The 22,933-nt window shown below is 48.8% G+C and overlaps 1 protein-coding gene across 1 annotated transcript in view; it reads right to left on the minus strand.

Moving 5' to 3' along the window:
* rhbdl1 (rhomboid, veinlet-like 1) overlaps positions 1–15,746 on the minus strand; it is a gene marked incomplete at both ends in the record, with an annotated part of 75,210 nt that extends 59,464 nt beyond the window's left edge. The window contains one exon of the mRNA XM_083636267.1: positions 15,708–15,746. Coding sequence (XP_083492393.1) covers positions 15,708–15,746 — 39 coding nt within the window. The remainder of the gene's footprint in view (positions 1–15,707) is intronic.
* Positions 15,747–22,933: the final 7,187 nt, after the last annotated feature.

The raw sequence follows: 22,933 nt of genomic DNA on the forward strand, positions 1-22,933 counted from the left end.
CGTATGTTTTTTTGTGAGTTCGGGTCCCCACAGGGAGCCACAAAATGTATTTTTGGGGGTCGCAAGATGAAAAGGTTTGGGAAGCCAGCTGGTATACAGTGACCTGCAGCTTCCTTGCAGTCAGTTGGAACAGGACCAACAACAAGACACTCAACATTAAATTAGGTTAAAAAAATGTTTTAGCCTTTGTGTCTGAGTGGATGCTTCATTTGACTGTGGGAGTCCGTGTGTGTGTGTGTGTGTGTGTGTGTGTGTGTGTGTGAGTCTGTCCCCGCCCACATTTGCAGCTCCCAATCAGTGTGGTTTTCATTAATCACCACTCCCTCACTGAGAGCCACAGCCCTGCCCCCACAGCGTGTGGGGGCGGGGCTGATGCCTGCATGCCACTGCTGCTCCTCAGCATTCATCGAAGCGAGGGAGTGTCAACAAAAAGCCAGACTGCAGAGTCTAAAATAGTACCCGGTTAAACTGGGCCCTAAAATATAGGGTGGGGTATCTGTGTGTGGTTTATGTCATGTGTGTGTGTGTTTTGGGGGCAGTTTCGCATGCTTATTGCTTGATTTTCGTCCCTTACTTGCCCCCCAACACACACACACACACACACACACACACACACACACACACACACACCTAAATGGAGGTTCAATTTCTTTCCAATTTCCCATGCCAGCTCTCTTTAGTGGATCTGAGCGTGTTTGTGAGACTGTGCCTAAGGACAATGTGGAGCAGTACAAAGAGTCCACATGGGAAGAGCCCTTGCCGCCTCTCCTTACTGTTTCCTGAATGCTAACACAGCCTCATTAGGCTTTGGATAGTAAACCAAACGCCCCCTGTTGCCCCGTGGGGGGAGAGCGGGCTTTCAGATGCTGCGTCAGTCTGGAGTCAGTCTGTCAGTCTGGAGTCAGCCTGGAGTCAGTCCGTCAGTCTGGAGTCAGTTTGTCAGTCTGGAGTCAGTCTGTCAGTCTGGAGTCAGTCTGTCAGTCTGGAGTCAGTTTGTCAGTCTGGAGTCAGTCTGTCAGCCTGGAGTCAGTCTGTCAGTCTGGAGTCAGCCTGGAGTCAGTCTGTCAGTCTGGAGTCAGCCTGGAGTCAGTCTGTCAGTCTGGAGTCAGTCTGTCAGTCTGGAGTCAGTTTGTCAGGCTGGAGTCAGTCTGTCAGTCTGGAGTCAGTCTGTCAGTCTGGAGTCAGTCTGTCAGTCTGGAGTCAGTCTGTCAGTCTGGAGTCAGTTTGTCAGTCTGGAGTCAGTCTGTCAGTCTGGAGTCAGCCTGGAGTCAGTCTGTCAGTCTGGAGTCAGCCTGGAGTCAGTCTGTCAGTCTGGAGTCAGTTTGTCAGTCTGGAGTCAGCCTGGAGTCAGTCTGTCAGTCTGGAGTCAGTCTGTCAGTCTGGAGTCAGCCTGGAGTCAGTCTGGAGTCAGCCTGGAGTCAGTCTGGAGTCAGTCTGTCAGTCTGGAGTCAGTCTGTCACTCTGGAGTCAGTCTGTCACTCTGGAGTCAGCCTGGAGTCAGTCCGTCAGTCTGGAGTCAGTCTGTCAGTTTGGAGTCAGTCTGGAGTCAGTCTGTCAGTCTGGAGTCAGTTTGTCAGTCTGGAGTCAGTTTGTCAGTCTGGAGTCAGTCTGGAGTCAGTCTGTCAGTCTGGAGTCAATTTGTCAGTCTGGAGTCAGTCTGGAGTCAGTTTGTCAGTCTGGAGTCAGTCTGTCACTCTGGAGTCAGTCTGTCAGTCTGGAGTCAGTCTGTCAGTCTGGAGTCAGTCTGTCAGTCTGGAGTCAGTCTGTCAGTCTGGAGTCAGTCTGTCAGTCTGGAGTCAGTCTGTCAGTCTGGAGTCAGTCTGGAGTCAGTTGGTCAGTCTCTAGTCAGTCTGGAGTTAGTCTGTCAGTCGCAACGCACTCGGACCGCCGTAAGTATATATACAGTATATATATATATTTATCGGTAGCGCTGTCGCCTCACAGTTAGAAGGTCCTGAGTTCGATTCTCGCCTGGGACACTGTGAACGCTGTGGTTGTGTTCCCCCCATATCTTCAGTGCCTACTGCCCAGGTGGGGTATCTCGTCGTAAGGGCCTTTCTCTCTGTGTGGAGTTTGCATGTTCTCCCCGTGCTCCCCCAGGGGGTTCCTCCGTATATAACCCCCCCACTAAAAACATGCAGAAGATCAGATCGTCATCGTCATCCGACCAGTGACGACAACATCCGAAGTTGGTCCCCGGGCGCTGGAAAGAAAAAGCGACCACTGCTCCTGGCCTGCCCCTCAGAGGAAAGGACATGCCTGGATGGGTTAAATGCAGAGGACACTTTTCATTCGGGAAATATCACAATTTTGAAAAATTACTTTCAGAGGCTCAGTTGTATCATATGAAACTAGAAGATCTAAGGGAGGCATCGATTGGTACCAGCCATGTCATGCTAGCTTGTCAGGAAGGTAGCTAAAATAACACTCCAAAGTTAGGCGAGGGGGAAAAAAACATTTTCAAATTGGTCCTATTTTTCACAGCCTAATGTTGGCAGGCGTGTGTGTGTCCATTTCAAACCAGTAGCCTTATGTTGTTATTTAGCCTTTCTGATGCTCTTGCATGGTTACATCAGCAAATGTTATTTTATGGGGTCGGCGGGGAGATTTTGGTGTACGCAGTGGAAGTGGTCCCTGGGAAATTTGGTTTGGTACATTGTGGTACTTAGTCGGAAAGGTTTGGGAACCCCTGTACTAGGCCAATTCCCTCTGTTGTCCCAGTCATTGCTCCACCCCCTCTGCAGATCTGGTGAGAGCTGTAGACTAGCACATGCGATCCTCCGACATGTGTGCAGTCGCCACTCGCCAGCTGCTTCTTTTCACCTGACAGCGAGGAGTTTCACTAGCAGGACGTAGCACGTGGGAGTATCACGCTATTCCCCACAGTTCCCATCGAACAGGTGCCTCGAACAACCAGAGGAGGAACTAGTCAGGTAGTCACTCACTAGTGCAACGACCAGGACACACATACCCCTAATCCGGCTTCCCAACCGCCCCCAACCAAGCCGGAGGCAACACGGGGGCTCGAACTTGTGACCCTCGTGTTGGTAGGCGGGGAATCTACCGCTACACTACCTGCACCTCCTACTGTATGGCTTGATATGAATACACAGCCATTCTCTAAGGCAGTGATACTCAACCCGAGGCTCTTGAGCCTATGGGTAGTCCCCCCCCCCCCCCGATTTTTTTATCCCATTTTTATCCCCCATTAGTGCCAATTAAATTTATTTATCCTGGTTGCTACTCCACCCTCTGCCAATCTGGGGAGAGCCGAAACTGGCTCCATGCTTCCTCCGAGACATGGGCAGTTAGCCAGCCGCTTCTTTTCACCTTACAGGGGAAGCTTCACCAGTAGGACATAGCACGTGGGAGGTTCACGCTATTCCAACCAGTTCCCCTCCCACTTAACAGGCGCCCTTAACGACCAGAGGAGGAACCACATTAGCAACCAGGATATTGCATGTTTTTGGTGAAGGGGGTTCCTATATGAAGGAAACCCCCGGGAGGCACGGGGAGAACATGCAAACTCCACACAGAAAGGCCCTTTTGACGACCCCACCCGGGCAGTGGGCACTCGAGGACATGCGGACGGGCACGCATTCCTTCAGCGTTCACATCGTCCCAGGTGGGAATCGAACCCAGGACCTTCGAGCTGTGAGGCGACAGCGCTTAGTTGTGGCTCTTTTTAAGTCCTACTTAAAATAAATAAATACAAATCTAATAATATAATGGGAGGAAAGAGAAATTTTTCTGATTGTGGCTCTTGCAAATATTTTGTTGTTGTTGTCAATGTGGCTTGTGAATAGGGTGAGGTTGCGTACCACTGCTCTAAGGCATTCACTGGGTTGGAGAAGCCAACATACTGAAAAACACTCATCATATTACATACATTTTGGAAGTGAGTGTTCGCACATCATCAGGGGCAAAATCCATACGATACTTGACTGTGCGGTCTGGCCACGGTCCCTACTCATATTGTCTCACCATTAGACACTGGCACAGAACAAAGTACAATTGGTGGATTCCACACCCACTCTTTCAATCCCCACACACGTACACACACACGCAGACACACACACACACGCAGACACACAGCCAAAAGGTAAACAGTGAACCACTTGAAGAAAACTTGTTGTGGTTAACATGTCGGACTCCCAAGCCGAAGGTCGGCGGTTCGTATCCCACCCCTGGACAAGCCCTTAACATGGGTTGCTGCAAGTACCACCTAGACAACGCCGTTACATTGATGCCATGAACCCGGATGCCCAGTGGGTGTGGAGTGAGTTTAAGGGGGTGAGTGTAACCGAGGTGAATCAGATTCCTCGTGAGTCCAGAGTGGTAGCGAGTGGATTGGTTAAACTCAGTCCTCAGTATAAAGGCATGTTAATCAGCTCCGCCAAGGGAGCTAGCTCTCTTGGTGTTACGGTTAACATGTCGGACTCCCAAGCCGAAGGTTGCTGCAAGTACTACCTACACAACGCCGTTACAGAGGCGTGAACCGTTCGAGGCGAAAGCCGAGGACGGTTACTTCCGCGAAGTCCATAATTTTCTGATAATGGACACCTTGAAGTGCATTAACCCGCTTATACCATGGTCACTTGCCAAAGAAAGAAAACAAGACCATTCATTTTCATGCATTTTGCAATCAAAATGTAGTTTTCATAACCTTGAATATGAGTTGAGAACCGGCGAGACAAAATAGTCCCCTCGGTTGCTCAAGATTAGGCTATCATTGGATAAAATGGCCGCTTAGTGCCTGCACCTGGCACAATTCTAGAGTCAAGCTAACTAATAATTTGGCCAATTGTATGTAACAACATACAAAATAAAACGGCAATGTCTAAGAATGCAACACCATGTAACTGGCTCGTTTAAACTCGCATTCCAGGGAATTACGTTAACGTCTGCGGGTCTTATAGACGTAAAAGGCGCGAGGCTGGAGGAGACTGAAAACCATCTGAAGCTTTCAGTATGTTGGAGTCCAGGTATGTTTTGTACAAGGACGTCTCTCAGTGTGTTGCTGCCCATTTCATTGTTTTCTTTTTGTTGATCTCGTCTTTTTCCTCTTTGACTTGATTTGTATCAGTGATAGAGGCAGCGCGCGCTCTCCCAGAGCGCCTGGCTGCTGCTTGCTGCAAGTTGGAAACAGAGGGTTTGACAGTTGACAGCTGAGAGCCCGGCTTCTGTCAGCTGACCAGAACGAAAATCTGATTTCTAAAATAGCCGTTATTTTAATAAACTGAGCACTCGGGGGTAATCTAAATAGTTACTTTGACCGTCTACATTTTTTTCTAAACTTATAAAAGTGCCATATTAAGCGTTAACGGTGGTATAGAGGTCAAACGGCTCTGTCGTGATCCTGGCGCATTGATATGAACGGTGAACAGACCATTTAGCTAGGTGTACATTATCACTGTACATTATCACAAATTAATGGACACCTTGCAGCCAATCAGAATCGAGTATTCACCCAGACCATGGTATAAATGATATTAACTAGTGATTGTCCAAATAAAGGCTAATGTGATTTAACTTTTCCCTATCACACACACGCGCACGCACACGCACACACACACACACACACACACACACACACACACACACACACACACACACACACACACACACACACACACACACGAATGCCGAGGTTGCTCCTGGTTGGCCGGGCCTGGCAGCCGCCAACCTCAGTGTGGCTTCCTGCATCTGAAACCGTACAAAAATAAACCAAGAAGGGAAAGAAAATGGCCCCAGGTCTATTTTTAGATCATCTTCCTTAACTGTGGGTTCCATGGACGTTTGTTAAAACACGGCCTCGTTCTTCCCTCGAGGCGCACAGAGCCAAGGGTGCTGCTGACACCGGCCAACACTGGCTCCGACCGGGACAATACGAGAGGAACAGCGGGGCAGCGGAAGACAAGACTATCACAAAAAAGAGATAGCAAGAGAAGGAAGATGGGGGGGAGGGGGGTGGAGAGAGAGGGGGGGGGGGGGGTGGAGAGAGGGGGGGGGGGGGAGTATAAAAGAAAGGACGATAAACTGGAGGAACGGTGGAATGAGGAGAAGCTACACCAAAAGAGAGGTGAGAAGAAAAGGAGACTGTAAACCGGAGAGGAGATACATGTAGACACGAAACGGAGATGCCACAGTGAATAAAAAGTCCCAGCCACTGTCTGCTATTCTGAGTGTGTGTGTGTGTGTGTGTGTGTGTGTGTGTGTGTGCGTGCATGCGTGCGTGCGTGCGTGCGCCTAGCCCAACAGTCTTCTCTCGCAGTCTTCTATCAGAGGGCTGTGACACACTCCAGTGCTCTGCATCCACTTGCCACTGAGGGGAGATAGATCAGAATCTAATGTGCTCCTGGGTGGGGCCTGACAGGGGGAACACACAGCCACACTGGGGACGTCTGATTGCTGTCAGCCTCCATATGTCCGCACCAGTGGCGGCGTGTGGGCGGGGCAGACAGGGCAATCACCCAGGGCGCTAAATTTGCCCACACCTGTCCTTTGATTTGATCGTAACACGGGTGACACACAGCATAAATACATTGATCGCAATCTACAAATAAAGAGAGAACAGAAATGAAGCTGCCATGCTTGTGGAACATTATATTCCTGTTTTACTGAGACTGACAGCAACACGTCTACTCCCAGTCTACCTCCGGATGAGTCACTTTGAGTATCTTTTAAGTCTGTTTCAGTAAAGTAATGATAAATATTGCATTACGTGAGTTGATTTAACTCATTCTCCACCATTGACGTGATAGTGTACGTCAACCCGTCTTTTCACCGGCATGCGATAGATGGCGCTCTTGGCCACGAAGTGAAGTGGTGCCATATCTCGTTATTCCTCCGCTAGCCAGAGTTATTGCCCAACATAACCAGCGAGTGTTTTCAGCATCGATCTCCCTTCATGGAGGGACCGCTTAAAACACGTCACTCAACGCTGGAGGATATCTTTCACTAGAAGCAGGGTAAACACACACCAATCACTTCTCTCAGTTGGATTAGTAATCCGCTTTGTGAACCCTCACATAGTGTCCATTTCAGCCATCAAATATGCCCCCAGACCTCCATACATGGGAATGAGTTAAGTGACATTAGTCACAACGGGGGAGGATTTACTAAATTGTTTTGAATGTAGCGCAATGGGTTAGTAGTCCACTTAACCAATCAATGGGTTAGTCCACTTAACCAATCAATGGGTTAGTCCACTTAATCAATCAATGGGTTAGTCCACTTAACCAACCAAGGGCGATGTGTGTGTCAAGATACAAGATGTTTGTCACACGGATGTACAAGTACACACGGTGAAATGCTTGAGCTGTGTTATGTTCCGTTACAAGTCATCATCATCGTCGTCATCATCATCGTCATCAACATCGTCATCATTGTCATTCACATTATCCTCGACATTATCATAAGTGTTTCCTGTCATTCTTAAACTGGTACGTTAACATCAGAACATTGTCATCGTTATTGTCATCTGTTTCCTGTGCTTTTCGGGTCTGTACTGTATATTGTGGATGCCCATAAATAATATGTATATGTTATGTTAATTAGTAGTTACAAGTCTTTGTCTATATATTGCGGTTGCCCATAAATAAATCTGTACATGTTATCTTAGCAGCTGGTCATAATGGTGGGGTAGATCTGTTTATTGTTTAGGAGTCTGGTGGCTTGGGGGATGAAGCTATTTCGTCTGCTTGTCCGGGTTTTGGGGGTTCTATATCTCCTACCTAGGTACCTCCTAGGTGAAGGTAAGATGACTTTGCAGTTTATTTTCATGGCCTTTTTGCTGGGCTGTGCTTTTTACATATTTACTGATGTTTTTCTTGGTTGGAAATTGCGTTGGGTTTTGCAATTGGCTGTATGAGTGTGTATGTGTATGAGTATGAGTGTGATGTGGTTAAGGGGACATGCAGGTTGCACTGCATAATAGATAGGGACACAGTTTTTGGCATCTGGCAATGTAATTGTCACAGCATATGGCAATTTGACAAGAAAACATGTCACAAACAAAACAATGAAGTAAAGTGCAAAATTTGATAGATGATCCTATTTTTCTAGTTTTGCATAACTGTGTGTGTGTGTGTGTGTGTGTGTGTGTGTGTGTGTGTGTGGCCCCAGAGATTGCACGTGCACGCGCTGGGTTACGCGGTATAGCTGTGCACCACTGAAGCAGACACCACTGTAGCGTCGACACCGAGCTGTGTACAGAGAAAGCCATTCGCTTCTTTGCCTGATTCAGAAAGAACGTTACACAGGGGAGACTCTCAGCTGAGAAAACAACCAGGTGGAAGGATTGGTCCTTGTAGCCAATTAGGATGATCAATTAGCGAGATGAGGGTACGTGGAGATGAACGAGCGCTGGCAAGAAGAGGCTGTTTGCGCTTGGGCAGGCTGGTGACGTTCACGAAAGAGGGAGGGAGAGACAGAGAGAGAGAGAGAGAGAGAGGAAGAGAGAGAGAGAGAGAGAGGGGTGCGGGAGAAGGAGGGGACAGCACAGAAAGGGGAGCAGTTATTGAAGCGATCCAACACTGGCGAGGACGACCCTTTGACAAGCTGCATGCGTTGCCATGGTTACTGGCTGCCTGCGTGTTGTCGCTTTCTTTCTCGCATTCCCCCCTTTTTTCCCTTTTTTTTTACGAGGTATTGGTGTTCAAGAGGCAAAGTAAGGAGACCAAAGAGAAGGAAGGGGAGAGAGGGGGGAGGAGAGCACAGATGGATGGCAGGAGGACAGACCGATGAAAAGGAATGAGGTGGTAATCAAATGATGGAAGCAGCAGGGCTGAGATGTGGGAGGGTGCCTAGAAGATTATGGATGGAAGGTGGGAGTGATGAAGGACAGAGAGCACAACTGAACTGGGCCGGTGGAGGAGCAAGTGGGAGGAAATGGAGAAGAAACAGGGGATTGTGCCGAAAACGAGGAAGAGGAGCCGAAATGCTGACTGTGGGGGAATGATCTCGGCGTTAACCCCCAGGACCTCCATTACCGTCAGCTAGTCCGACTGACCGCAGTCCAGTCCAGGGCCGACTTAACTTTCCATTTATCTAGATGCTGAGATGGCAGAGTGAGAGGACTTCTACATGGTCTTGTACCAGTGTAGGAATTTAGCCCGGGGAAAGGGCAAAAATGCCCCCAAGAAATCTCAGAATGCCCCTAAAACCATAATCCAGTGGCAAAAATTGCCCCCAAGATATTGATAATTCTGTTTTCACTGAATTCATTTAATTTCCATTTCCATCTCTAACACACACTCAGCACCTGTAAGCTGGTTGCTAGAAGACGACGAAAAAGAACAAACTCAAACAGCGCTGTTGTTAACTTGTTAACACTAATTACTCTTTTTTAAAGTGCCCGAACATTTTGTAAATGCCCCCAGTTTTTAGACAGTGGGGGCAAAATTTGCCCCCAAAATATTTTTTTCAATTTCCTACACTGTGTTGTAGGAGGACCATGTCAACACTACTTTAGTGTCCGTAAGCATGACTCTGGAACGTGAACAGGGCTGCATTAGCCCCCGTTCACACAGCACGCCGAAGCAACGCTCAACCTACGCTGTACCCACAAGTTTAATTTCGGCGTCCTTGTTAACAGGCGAAGCCACGCTCACGCCACGCCGAAGTGATCACTCAGGCCTGACGCCGAATTTCCAAGCGTGACGCTGAAGCCGTGAGGCATGAAGTCAATGGGAGTTGTTGTGGGCGGGTTCAAGGCGCGAGAGTAGGCGCTGAGAGGAAAAGAGAAGGCGTCTTGTGTGAACAGTAAGGCGTACGTTCAGCTTGTGCCTGCTTCAAGTTTCAGTTCTGCTTACGTTCTGCGTCCTGTGTGAACGAGGGCTTACAGGGCAGAATATTATTTGCATGGCATTGTGGAGATGACCCTTTGAATGAACTCACGACCCGCTGCTGTTCACCAACAACTGGGCCAATGACTCTCATGACCACCTTGCAAGTTCTCGTTTCGGACGGACATTAAGAAGCAGACGGCCCTCCCATCAGTGCAGGACGTGGAGCTCATTGAAGACGAGGCATCCTCCCATCAGTGCAGGACGTGGAGCTCATTGAAGACGAGGCATCCTCCCATCAGTGCAGGACGTGGAGCTCATTGAAGACGAGGCATCCTCCCATCAGTGCAGGACGTGGAGCTCATTGAAGACGAGGCATCCTCCCATCAGTGCAGGACGTGGAGCTCATTGAAGACGAGGCATCCTCCCATCAGTGCAGGACGTGGAGCTCATTGAAGACGAGGCATCCTCCCATCAGTGCAGGACGTGGAGCTCATTGAAGACGAGGCATCCTTCCATCAGTGCAGGACGTGGAGCTCATTGAAGACGAGGCATCCTCCCATCAGTGCAGGACGTGGAGCTCATTGAAGACGAGGCATCCGAGGAAAGTCTCCTCTCTTGATGTAAATAATCATCTTAGTGAATTTCCTGGCGTTTAAGCAGAGTGCAAACAGCCAGAGGCATTTCTCTAAGTGCAGCTTAATGTCAATCGCCAGCAGAGAACGATGAAAGGCAAAGGTGCATAGAGGAGCCTTATCCTCTTTGCTTGACATAACTATGTCAGAATAGCATTCAGATTCCCCAGTCCTTATGGAGAGATATACATAAGCTAGATATGAAATGAATTACATGTGGGGGGATATTCACACACTAATGATAGCAGGCCTCAGCAATGGAGTGCTGCCCACCAACGAGTTTCCTTATCAGTGACACTGCTACAGAAAGACAATCAGACAAACTGTGTGTGTGTGTGTGTGTGTGTGTGTGTGTGTGTGTGTGTGTGTGTGTGTGTGTGTGTGTGTGTGTGTGTGTGTGTGTGTGTGTGTGTGTGGGTGTATGTGTGTGGGTGTGTGTGTGTGTGTGTGTGTGTGGGTGTGTGTTCTCATCATGAGTGTCTGTGTGTGCTGCATAGGCCTGAAATAGCCTGAGCTCAGCATTGCTACCTCCTGCAGACAAAGACTAATAAACTCACTCATGTAGCCACTGTTGCTTTCTTTCCATCTCCCCCTGCAGCATGTTCATGTGGTTCACCCCCTCTACCGCCCCCTACAGAGCTGCGGCACGCCCAGTCCTTTTTTGTGCAATAAAATTAAAATAAAATTAAAATACTGAGATTGGAAAACTCCCCAAAACGTGAGACAAATTAAAATGTGCCTTTCACATCTATGTTTACAAGATGACATAAAGGGATACTCCACTTTTTCGGGAGTTCAGCTCATTTGCCACATCGCCCCCACATAACCAAGATGGTTATGTGGGGCACTGTCCGCGCAGTTTACAGTGAGCTACAGTCGTGAATGAGTTAGTATCGCCATAGAATGGGGGGTAATGGTACAGCTGTTAAAAATCTGCCAAAACACACATCTCACTGCGCCAAAAAAAATACATGTTGTGCTTCGGGTACTCACCACACGATGAAATAGTAAACAAAAATGCACATAACCGGTCTTTTTGGAAGGAAAAGAGGGTAGCCGGCACTACTTTCCAAACATGGCCGACGACGTCTTTTCCTTCCAAAAAGACTGATTATGTGCATTTTGGATGAATATTTCATCGTGTGGTGAGCACCCGAAAAAGTGGAGTATCCCTTTAAGGAAAAATGTGATCTCCCGAAGGAGTCAAAGCACACTGCTGATATAGCCTAAATGTTAAAGAAGTGGAAGGTCGCAGCCTTCAACCAGACCAGCTGTGAAAGTGCAATGCTCCCCTCCCAAAATAACTACCATTGTCCTTGAGCAAGGCACCGGGCAGCCTCCAGTGTGTGTCAAAACAATATGAATCTGAAGCAGGACAGAGCCGCGAAAGGAAGTGTGTGGACTGCAAAAGTCTTTCCAAGATAAATTTGAGATAAACATGTTTAGGCAGCCATGTGGCTTTCACTGTTTTTTTTGTTTTTCGCTGCTCCACCCTCTGCCGATCTGGGGAGAGCCCAGACTAGCACCATGCTTCCTCCAACACATGCGCAGTTGCCTATTCAGTTCCCTTCCGCCCCCGAACAGGCGCCCCGGCCTCCCGACCAGAGGAGTGCAGCGACCAGCACACATCCCCTCATTCCGGCTTCCCACCTGCAGACACCAGCCAATCGTGCCTGTATGGACGCCCGAACTAAGCCGGAGGTAACACAGGGGGCACGAACCTGCGACTCTTGTGTCGGTAGGCAGGGAATCTACCGCTGCACTACCCGGACGCCCATGTGGCTTGAGTGATGTGGCCTCCTAGACTTCAGTTAATGAGGACTGCAGCAGTCTGCTCCTTTATGTTCTTGCAAACCGTGGTCTACTGGAACATACTGACACACACACAGAGCAAAGCCAGCAATCAATAAGACAAGCAGCCATTTACACGGAGGAAATATTGGCTCCATCTCTGCCGAGTCCAGCCCAAGGTCTATCTTGCTACATATTGAAAATGGTTATCGATGTGGATGAGAGTGGGCCTCTTTTGGAACGCAATAAAACGGTATCTGAGAGGGAACGTATGCATTGTTGAGGTATCACAACCCCAAAGCAACAATATGCAGTCATCACCTGGTGAGTGTTTGTACAGTTAATGTTAACTCACCAAGCTTGGCTGTGCCCCCGGAGGTTTAGATCGGCTGTGCCCCCGGAGGTTTAGATCGGCTGTGCCCCCCGGAGGTTTAGATCGGCTGTGCCCCCGGAGGTTTAGCTCGGCTGTGCCCCCCGGAGGTTTAGATCGGCTGTGCCCCCGGAGGTTTAGCTCGGCTGTGCCCCCCGGAGGTTTAGCTCGGCTGTGCCCCCCGGAGGTTTCACAGAGCGCCGCTGTCTGTGACCCGCGCACAGCAGTGCACCTTCTTCTCACCACATTGAAATTCACTCAACCCACACAGGCTTGCTCCACCTCATAGAGAAAACGCACACGCACACACATACATTCATAAAAATGCATCTGTGCCTGTCTGCTCTCTCTCCCTCACACGCATGCGCACACACACACACACACGCCCACGCACGCACGCACGCACGCACGCACGCACACACACACACACACACACACACACACACACACACACACACACACACACACACACACACACACACACACACACACACATCCCCTAGGCTCTTCAGTCTGTTGATCAATGTGTTGCTGATGGGCCACTCGTGACCCCTACACCCTGCAGAAGATCATCGATCCCGTTCTCCTGGACAGAATGATTGCCCAATCTATCTGCCAATCAGCCCAAACCCCTATGGGCCAGTTCATCATCAAAATCAGGGGATAGCCAGGAATTAAATACCAGACATGAAATAGGACTGCAAATAGAGTATATATTAGGGGTGGGGGGAAAAATCGATTCACCTAAGTATCGCGATTTTTAATGTCACGATATTTTGGATCGATCTTTTATTCCAGAATCGATAATCGCCAAAAAAAAAAAAAAAAAAAAAAAAAAAAAAAAAAAATTTGGTGCTTGCAGTCAGGCCACTCACTGAACAGCAGGCCAGGCGCCGCCTACTGGTTTACTAGTAGTTTTATTACTTTATTAGTTAGTCTGAAGTAATAATTACACTTCAGGGTTAAAGTGGGTGCATCTCATTGTAAAATTGGACTTCAAACGGCCCAAATCTGGCTTCAAACGGCCCAAATTGGGCTTCAAACGGCCCAAATTTCACACGCGTCGGCCCATACCGGCCTGGCCTGCTTGGTATCTAATGCCCGGCCTGAATTATGATCCCAGTCTGCCCCTGTTTTTAACTATATCGCCCAGCCATACTCATGATATATAATATACAGTCTCTAGTGTATGATTCAACTTTTCCCATGTTCTAATCTAGTGTAAAAAAGCAAACAAACTGAAAAAATAAAAGAAAAAAATAAACAAAAATCGCAATAAATCGTAATATCGAATCGCAATAATCGTAGAATCGCAATACTTAAGAATCGCAATATAAATCGAATCGGCACCAAAGAATCGTGATAGTATCGAATCGGGAGATAAGTGAATCGCCACAGCCCTAGTATATATATATATATACACACTCCTGCACAATCACATCTGTCTTCAGGGAGCTCAAGTGGAATATCTATATATATATTTTTAGTAGACTTTGCCTTCAAATCTAGTTTAATTTTGGAGACCAAAGCTAAATTCAGATTCTGTTGTACTATATATATACATATCTCTCTGGCTAGTGGATTCTGAGACCAGATGTGAAAAGGCACCCCCCCCCCCCCCCCCCACACACACACACACACACACACACTGGCCCACAAGTTTGGCCATGCAACTTAGTGTTTGTTCCAGGCAATAATATTCAATTTCAGACCCCCCAAAAAGAAGGAAAGGTTCAGCGCCGTATAGAAGCTTTTTTTTTCTAGTGGAAAGCCATGCCCATCTGCTAGAGACCCTCAGAAATTAAGCACTAGAATCAGTGGTGTTGTCTATGTGATACGCAGGTATACGCAGTATACACACTGCGAAATGACTCCGATTTGCGTATGCGCACTGGGAAATGCGCTATGATACGTATCGTTTTCAATTTCCATTCATAAAATTCACCCTGTGCGCTCTGTGTGTTACCCTACGTTCACACACAGCACCCAAGCCTTGCCTTTACCCACGCTTTTAAATAGGCGTCCTTTTTAGTCAATGAGCAGAAAGAAAAACGCGACAATATCCGTGGGAAATGGCAAAGTCAACTGAATTTCAAAATAAAATGGTGTTACAGCGTTGAGCAGAGAGAGAGAGAGAGATTGACGGGTGGCTATCACGTGGGGCTTTCTCCCCGTCGGCAAACAAATCTTCAGGAGAGAGAATAGCGACCGAAGAAGCAAGATGAAGCTGATAGCTGAAGCTATTCTGTAAATTTGGGGAGGAACAACAACAACAAAAAATGGGTCGAATCTCCACCCACTTCTGGCCGAAACCACGCCCCCCCCCCGACCGGGGTGTGTGTGTGTGTGTCAGAGTCAGTATACACTCTGAAAAAAGGTAGAGTACACCACTGACTAGAATCTTGATATGTCTAATTCCTGTGACCGAAAGACTGCAAGACTGAGAATATGCCGTGATACCCAGTCATCACCATCGTCTTGAGACGTCTTAAGATGTCTTGGAAAAAAATGTGTGTTAAGACATCTCAAGACATGGTGGGTATGTAAGAGTAAAAACAACTCAAATTACAAAGGAGAAAAAAAGAAGATTCAGAGGCACAGATACACCCCCGCCCTCTCCCACCGCATTTGCACGCACGCACGCACACACACACACACACACACACACACACACACACACACACACACACACAAGCCATTCCTGCCAAAGATCATGCAACATGTGACAGCGCTTAATTGGTTAACCATTATCTCAAATAATTTCTACTATACCACAATCAAGATAATAATACATCAATTTATCACTTTCATTCACCCATCCACACACTCCTGCCTCTCTCCATCCATCCAGGTAAGCCATGGCAGGATGACCCCAGCCCCCCTCCTCCTCCTCCTCCTCCATCATCATGATCTGACCTCACACTCTTGGGGGCCCCCATGATGCTTGTTGGCACCATGTCACCAACCATCTCATGTTGCCCGTGCAAACAGACCCCAGCTATCAATCCTTAGTAACATCGGCTCTCACCCCAGCCTCCTGTCTGCCCCTGGATATATAGACGGAGAGGTGACCAGGAGACTGTAACCATGGAAACCTCTGCCGCGGCTTGCTCGCTCGCTTACCTGCTCTTGTATGAGCTGAAACAGGGAGCTTCTATCCATATACTGGCCAGGGAGTTGAGAGGAGCCGCCGAGGACAAGGGCATAGGGAGGAGCAAGAGAGGGGTGGCGGTGTGGGTAGGGAGGGATTCGGCTGAAGAGGAGGTAGGAGCTGGTGCCGAAAAGGTAGCGTCAGGCCCCTTCGTAGCTGCTGCTTGCGGTGATGGAGAGAGAGAGAGAGAGAGAGAGAGAGAAAAGCCCGGTGAGCCTGATTCCCGGTGGTCCCTGGTTTTCCTTGCTGCTGCTGGTGGTGGCGGCGTCCCCCTGGAGTAATCGGTGCGATGCAGAGTGTGTGCAGGCGGCCCGTGGCTCTGCTGTGTGCCAGTGCAGCGTGGCGCGGCGGGTAAACCCAGCTTCAGCAGACGGCAAGCAGCTCTCATTCACTCTCCTCCTCCTCCTCCTCGCTCTCCTCTATCCCACTGCACTGACTGCTACCTCGCTCTCTCTCTTCGCCTCTACACACACACACACACACACACACACACACACACACACACACACACACACACACACACACACACACACACACACACACACACACACACACACACACACACACACACACACACACACACACACACACACACACACACACACACACACACACACACACACACACACAGCGCCGCCTGCATACCAATGAGGCAAGGGAGGGAGGTGGCCTTTCTCCGCCAATTGGAGCCGGGGAGGGAGTGGCCAGTGGCTGCAGCTCCTCTCCTCACTGCAAGGGAAGCATCTCAAGGAGGGAGCAGGGGATGGGCTCCACTGCGGCTGTGCACTCACTCACTAGTACTGGCACAGACCCCCGACCCCCCCCCCCCCCCCCTCCCCTCTGCACACGTCTGCTCTGTTACCCACAGGCACACATATATTGTAAACACTAAGCATGCTTCTAATATGTAGGCCTACGATGAAAGATGAAATGAGTCATGTAACTTTTCTGCTAATTATCAAGGGTTAGAATAGAGTACAAAGTAGATGAATGAGCCAACAGTAATTAATATCTCAAACGGACAATGTATTAATGCTGCAAATTAAATCAATATTACTGAAGCTCACAGGAAAAACTACAGACTGATCATAAAGCCTTCATATGTCCGTGCTCATTATATGCAGTGCAAGCACACCAGCACATTGTGTGCACTAGTGCAAAATCAGGCACATTCCCAGCCCCACCACACAAGCACACCAGCACATTGTATGCACTAGTGCACAATCAGGTACATTCCCAGCCCCACCACACAAGCACAGCACATTGTGTGTACTAGTGCACAATCAGGCACATTCCCAGCCCCACCACACAAGCACAGCACATTGTATGCACTAGTGCACAATCAGGCACATTCCCAGCCCAACCACACAAGCACACAGATACAACTGAATGAGACTGTTTGGATGGCTCACTGAGCACTCCAAAGCACTCAAATATACGGCACTGCAAAAAGCAGATTGAGAATTCTCCTGTGCACAACAGTTCATTCATTATAAGTAATGCCAGAATAAAGGCCCTTTTATGTTCAATGTGATGAAGAGACCGCCAGGCAGAGACCCAAACGCACGGGTCAGAACACATACGATCGCTGAATAGGAACTTGTTACTGTGCGTGTGGGCGCCAGGTATAGAAGCTGTCCTTTATTATACTGAGATCCCCCTTCAAGGTGGTACATTTTCTTTCTGCGCAAAATCCACAGTGACCCCCCTCCTCTTAAGGACAACGGTGATAGGGTGGGGTGGGGATTTAACTCAATTAAAAAAAAGTGAAATGGCCTTTAATGCTGTGGGGCTGAAGGGAGACAGAGCAGATCCAGCTGTGTGTGACCTGGTGATGTTTTGAGCTGAGAGCTCATGGTTGAAGCAGGGACACTCCCTGGCTGGAATAATACAGGGGACAGCCAGGGACACTCCCTGGCTGTCCCCTGTATTATTCCAGCTCTAGTCTCGCTTGCCAGATGATCTCCCCGCACCGGCTCTGAGCTCCAACAGCCCACCTCAACCTCTGGCTTTGTCCCAGTCTTAGTTTAAACACCACAATTACATCTTCGGCTGCTCGGAATCCTCTCTGGACTTCCCTACAGCTGTGCAGCAGTCTCTGTCAGAGGGGACAATTGTTGTCAAGAAACTCATTCTGCAGAAATGGAAGTCCCCAACTCCACCCTCTTTTCAGTTGTGGTTGGCGGACATGATCTCTGTTATACGAATGGAGAGACTCAGGTCCTTGAGGACCAACTCACCTGGGAGATTTCAAACTATTTGGGACCCGTTTCTGGCCTACCTTGACGAGGTTAGGGGTGATGGGTGATTCGCCCGGCCGGTCTCTCTCCCTTGTGTGGGATCCCACTCATATGTATATTTACAAGCACAACTTATATATATTTACAAGCTGTATGTAACTGGTGGCCCTAGTGTATGTATGTTTTTCCTTTCTTTTCCTGTATCTGAGTTTGTTAATTTTTTTTAGTTTTTCTGTGTTCTAAAAAATGTAAATAGCTAAAAAAAAAAAAAAAACATGTTTGGATTTCCCTTTTCTTATGCAGGCTTGTAAATCCTCATCATTGTCACTGTTAAAAATATCCTGGCCTACTCATTACAAACTTGTGCCTCCCTGGCACCATTCAACACTGCTGGCTATAGGCTAATTGAAGGCTAATTGGTCGATTTAAGTACTAATGATTTGGACTAATAAACCATCTTGAACATGACCTGTCACCTAATGCCCATTTGACACACACACACACACACACACACACACACTCTTGCCAAACAAGCCATCAATAATGACCTTCAAAGTCTATGTAAAGACATAAATTCCTTCTCCATGGTGGAAAGACTGAAGTCACTGCATAGTATTCTTCTTCCAATTGATAATCAATATTAGCAATTCATTTGTTTCCACGGCCCTTTGCTTGTGAGCACGACTGGGTCTAAGCTAAGGGGTTCTTTGCTTGTGAGCACGACTGGGTCTAAGCTAATGGGTTCTTTCCAAGGTCACTGCTGGAGGATTTTCAATAAGTGAGAGGCAGATTGAAAGCACAGGTTTTCAGTCAAACTGAGATCACAGAGTCGACTGTTGCCGTAGTAACCTCCAAAAACTCCTGTCAAGCAATGATAGAGAAGGACCATGAACAAAACAAAACAAAAACCCAAAGCAATAAAAAAAAAGTGGAGACTGCTGAAGATCAAACACCCCTGCCTGCACTGCGGCTGTACTCCCTTACAAAAAGCTAACATCGCTTTGTGACCATATGTTAGTCAGAGAAACGAACAGAAGGGCAAAGTTATGAAAACTGCGCTGGGCCTTATGGATGACAGTTTGTGGTTGATCTAAAAGGCTTGGTTCTGTTTCTTATGGAGGAAAAAGGAAAGCCACACACATTAATAAGCGTGTAATGCATAGTCTCTCAAGCCAGTCTATCTCCTCCACAATCTTCGAATGCTCCAGAGACAATAATCTGTACTTCGGCCCGTTAAAATTTAGCCAAAGAAAAAAAGCCGCCTCAGACCAGAGGAAGTTTGATGATATCCCATCAATCAAGACACATGTAAACAAAACCGAGGCAGGGGATTGGAGAAATATGCGGATGTGCCCGCCTTCAGCGGATGTACCCGCCATACAGTATATCCGTTGGGAACTATTGGACTCTGATTGGACTAATGAGCGGATGTCCCGCCTAAAGGCTCATTAGTCCAATCAGAGCTCATTATTTTCACCGGAGTCTCCCTTTCCGTTTTGACCATGTTTCCCCTACAGGAAGTACAGATGGGGAGGTGGGAGCCAACGCGTCGGTTTTAAGAGACTTTGTAATGCAGATTGAATCACACATCGTTAGGTTAAAATGTGAGAGCAGCTTTGATGGAGCAGAAAGGCCAGTAGAAGCAGGTCAACATCACTCCCAAATATGTCAATAGTATGGGAGCTAGATTGACAGCCTCGCCGCCCTCCACAACAACTCCAATATCACTGTTTCCATTAGATGGCGGACAAGTGACATTATACAGACAGCCGATAGAGCGAGGTGAAATACTGTCCTTACTGCTTGTTGTGTCCCTGGCTGAATGGACTTTCTCTCTCTCTCTCTGGTCTATTCAGCCCCACGGCACGTTCAACACCATACGCCGAAGCAACGCTCAACCTACGCTGAACCCACAAGTTTCATGAGACAGGGATGACACAATCCAGGCACAGGGTGAGACAGGGGAGAGACAATCGAGCCCCGGTGTGTGAGACAGGGGAGAGACAATCCAGGCCCGGAGTGAGACAGGGGAGAGACAATCCAGGCCCAGTGTGAGACAGGGGAGAGACAATCCAGGCCCGGTGTGAGACGGGTGAGACAATCCAGCCCCGGTGTGAGACAGGGGAGAGACAACCCAGCCCCGGTGTGTGAGACAGGGGAGAGACAACCCAGGCCCGGTGTGAGACAGGGGAGAGACAACCCAGGCCCGGTGTGAGACAGGGGAGAGACAATCCAGGCCCGGTGTGAGACAGGGGAGAGACAATCCAGGCCCGGTGTGAGACAGGGGAGAGACAATCCAGGCCCGGTGTGAGACAGGGGAGAGACAATCCAGGCCCGGTGTGAGACAGGGGAGAGACAATCCAGGCCCGGTGTGAGACAGGGGAGAGACAATCCAGGCCCGGTGTGAGACAGGGGAGAGACAATCCAGGCCCGGTGTGAGACAGGGGAGAGACAATCCAGGCCCGGTGTGAGACAGGGGAGAGACAATCCAGGCCCGGTGTGAGACAGGGGAGAGACAATCGAGCCCCGGTGTGAGACAGGGGAGAGACAATCGAGCCCTGGTGTGAGACAGGGGAGAGACAATCGAGCCCCGGTGTGAGACAGGGGAGAGACAATCCAGGCCCGGTGTGAGACAGGGGAGAGACAATCCAGGCCCGGTGTGAGACAGGGGAGAGACAATCCAGGCCCGGTGTCAAGTCAAGTCAAGTCAAGTCAAGTTTATTTATATAGCCCTAATTCACAAGCATGTCTCAGAGGGCTTTACAGAAAGTATGTCTAGCTGATTCTAGCTAACACACAGTAACAAGAATATACAGAATAAAGATAATATTTGAACAATTGATAATATAGAAAATATAGAAATGAAGAGAGAGCAGAGGAGAGAGCAGGAGAAGGGGGAAGAGCAGGGGGAATGTGAGAGAGTGATGGGGTGGGGAGGGAATGGGAGATGTTGGAGGGTATAGGAGGTGGGGAAGGAGCAAGAGGAGAGAGCAGGAGAGGGGAAGGGGGAGGGGTGTGGGGGAGAAGAGAGCAGGGGGAGGGAGGAGGTGGGGAGAGAATATGTGTGAGACAGTGGAGAGACAATCGAGCCCTGGTGTGAGACAGGGGAGAGACAATCCAGCCCCGGTGTGAGACAGGGGAGAGACAATCGAGCCCCGGTGTGAGACAGGGGAGAGACAATCGAGCCCCGGTGTGAGACAGGGGAGAGACAATCCAGCCCCGGTGTGAGACAGGGGAGAGACAATCGAGCCCCGGTGTGAGACAGGGGAGAGACAATCGAGCCCCGGTGTGAGACAGGGGAGAGACAATCCAGCCCCGGTGTGAGACAGGGGAGAGACAATCCAGCCCCGGTGTGAGACAGGGGAGAGACAATCGAGCCCCAGTGTGAGACAGGGGAGAGACAATCCAGCCCCGGTGTGAGACAGGGGAGAGACAATCCAGCCCCGGTGTGAGACAGGGGAGAGAATAACGAGGCCTTTCAGGGAGAGAGGAATGTGCATTAATTAGAGCGCCAGTCTGCACTGGCTTAATGACCTGCAGGTCCATAAGGCAGGTGCTTATTTATCGGCGTCTGTGTGTGAATAGTTATGTTTCTGTCGGTGGGACGGATGTTTACGGCCATTTCAGACACCTTGAAGCGCGTCTTATTTCAGTGTGTCTTCATTATACACTGCCTTTAGCATGAGAGGGAGGTGTACGGCCATTTATGTTCGCACAGCAGGTTCCTATTAATGTGTGGGTGTGGGTGTGTGTGTGTGTGTGTGTGTGTGTGTGTGTGTGTGTGTGCGCGCGCGGGCGCGCGTGTGTGCATGTGTGTGCGTGCGTGTGTGCATGTGTGCGAGTGTAGAGCTTTGTTTATGTGTAGAGTAAGTTCCTCTAACTTTATAGTCTTAAGCCCAGTTCAGATCAATGAGTCGCAACGCAACGAGTTGAAACTTGCAACTGCTTGCAATGCTCCAACTCTGGCTACTAATACTAAAGCCCAGTTCACACCAATGACACTGTTCTAGAACAAAGCTGCAGCGGTCTGAACAGGCCCGTCTCATCTCGACTCCAGCCTATTTTAAAGGTAGCCAGAGTGAGTAGTCTCTCAAGCCAGACTGTCTTCTACATCCTGCGAATGCACCATAAACAGTATGTAGTTCACGCCCACAGAACATGGACAAAGGAAGCTGGGGGGCAGGGGGAGCTTCAGACCAGAGGAAGTTTGAACCGATGCAGGTGATTGGAGGCGGGATATCCACTCGTATTTCTCCAATCACCTGCTGGCAGGACATCCAGGACGTAACTACACATGACATGACCCAGAGGCGTAACTACACATATGCAGGTAATGCAGTTGCATTGGGATGACCCAGAGGCGTAACTACACATATGCAGGTAATGCAGTTGCATTGGGATGACCCAGAGGTGTAATATGCAGGTAATGCAGTTGCATTGGGATGACCTAGAGGCGTAACTACACATATGCAGGTAATGCAGTTGCATTGGGATGACCCAGAGGCCTAACTACACGCATGCAGGTAATGCAGTTGCATTGGGATGACCCAGAGGTGTAATATGCAGGTAATGCAGTTGCATTGGGATGACCCAGAGGTGTAACTACACATATGCAGGTAATGCAGTTGCAATGGGATGACCCAGAGGCCTAACTACACACATGCAGGTAATGCAGTTGCATTGGGATTACCTAGAGGCGTAACTACACATATGCAGGTAATGCAGTTGCATTGGGATGACCCAGAGGTGTAATATGCAGGTAATGCAGTTGCATTGGGATGACCTAGAGGCGTAACTACACATATGCAGGTAATGCAGTTGCATTGGGATGACCCAGAGGCCTAACTACACACATGCAGGTAATGCAGTTGCATTGGGATGACCCAGAGGCGTAACTACACACATGCAGGTAATGCAGTTGCATTGATATGACCCAGAGGTGTAACTACACATATGCA

The sequence above is a fragment of the Poromitra crassiceps genome, assembly GCF_964638095.1.
Source record: "Poromitra crassiceps genome assembly, chromosome: 4".
In the NCBI taxonomy this organism is placed as follows: Eukaryota; Metazoa; Chordata; class Actinopteri; order Beryciformes; family Melamphaidae; genus Poromitra; species Poromitra crassiceps.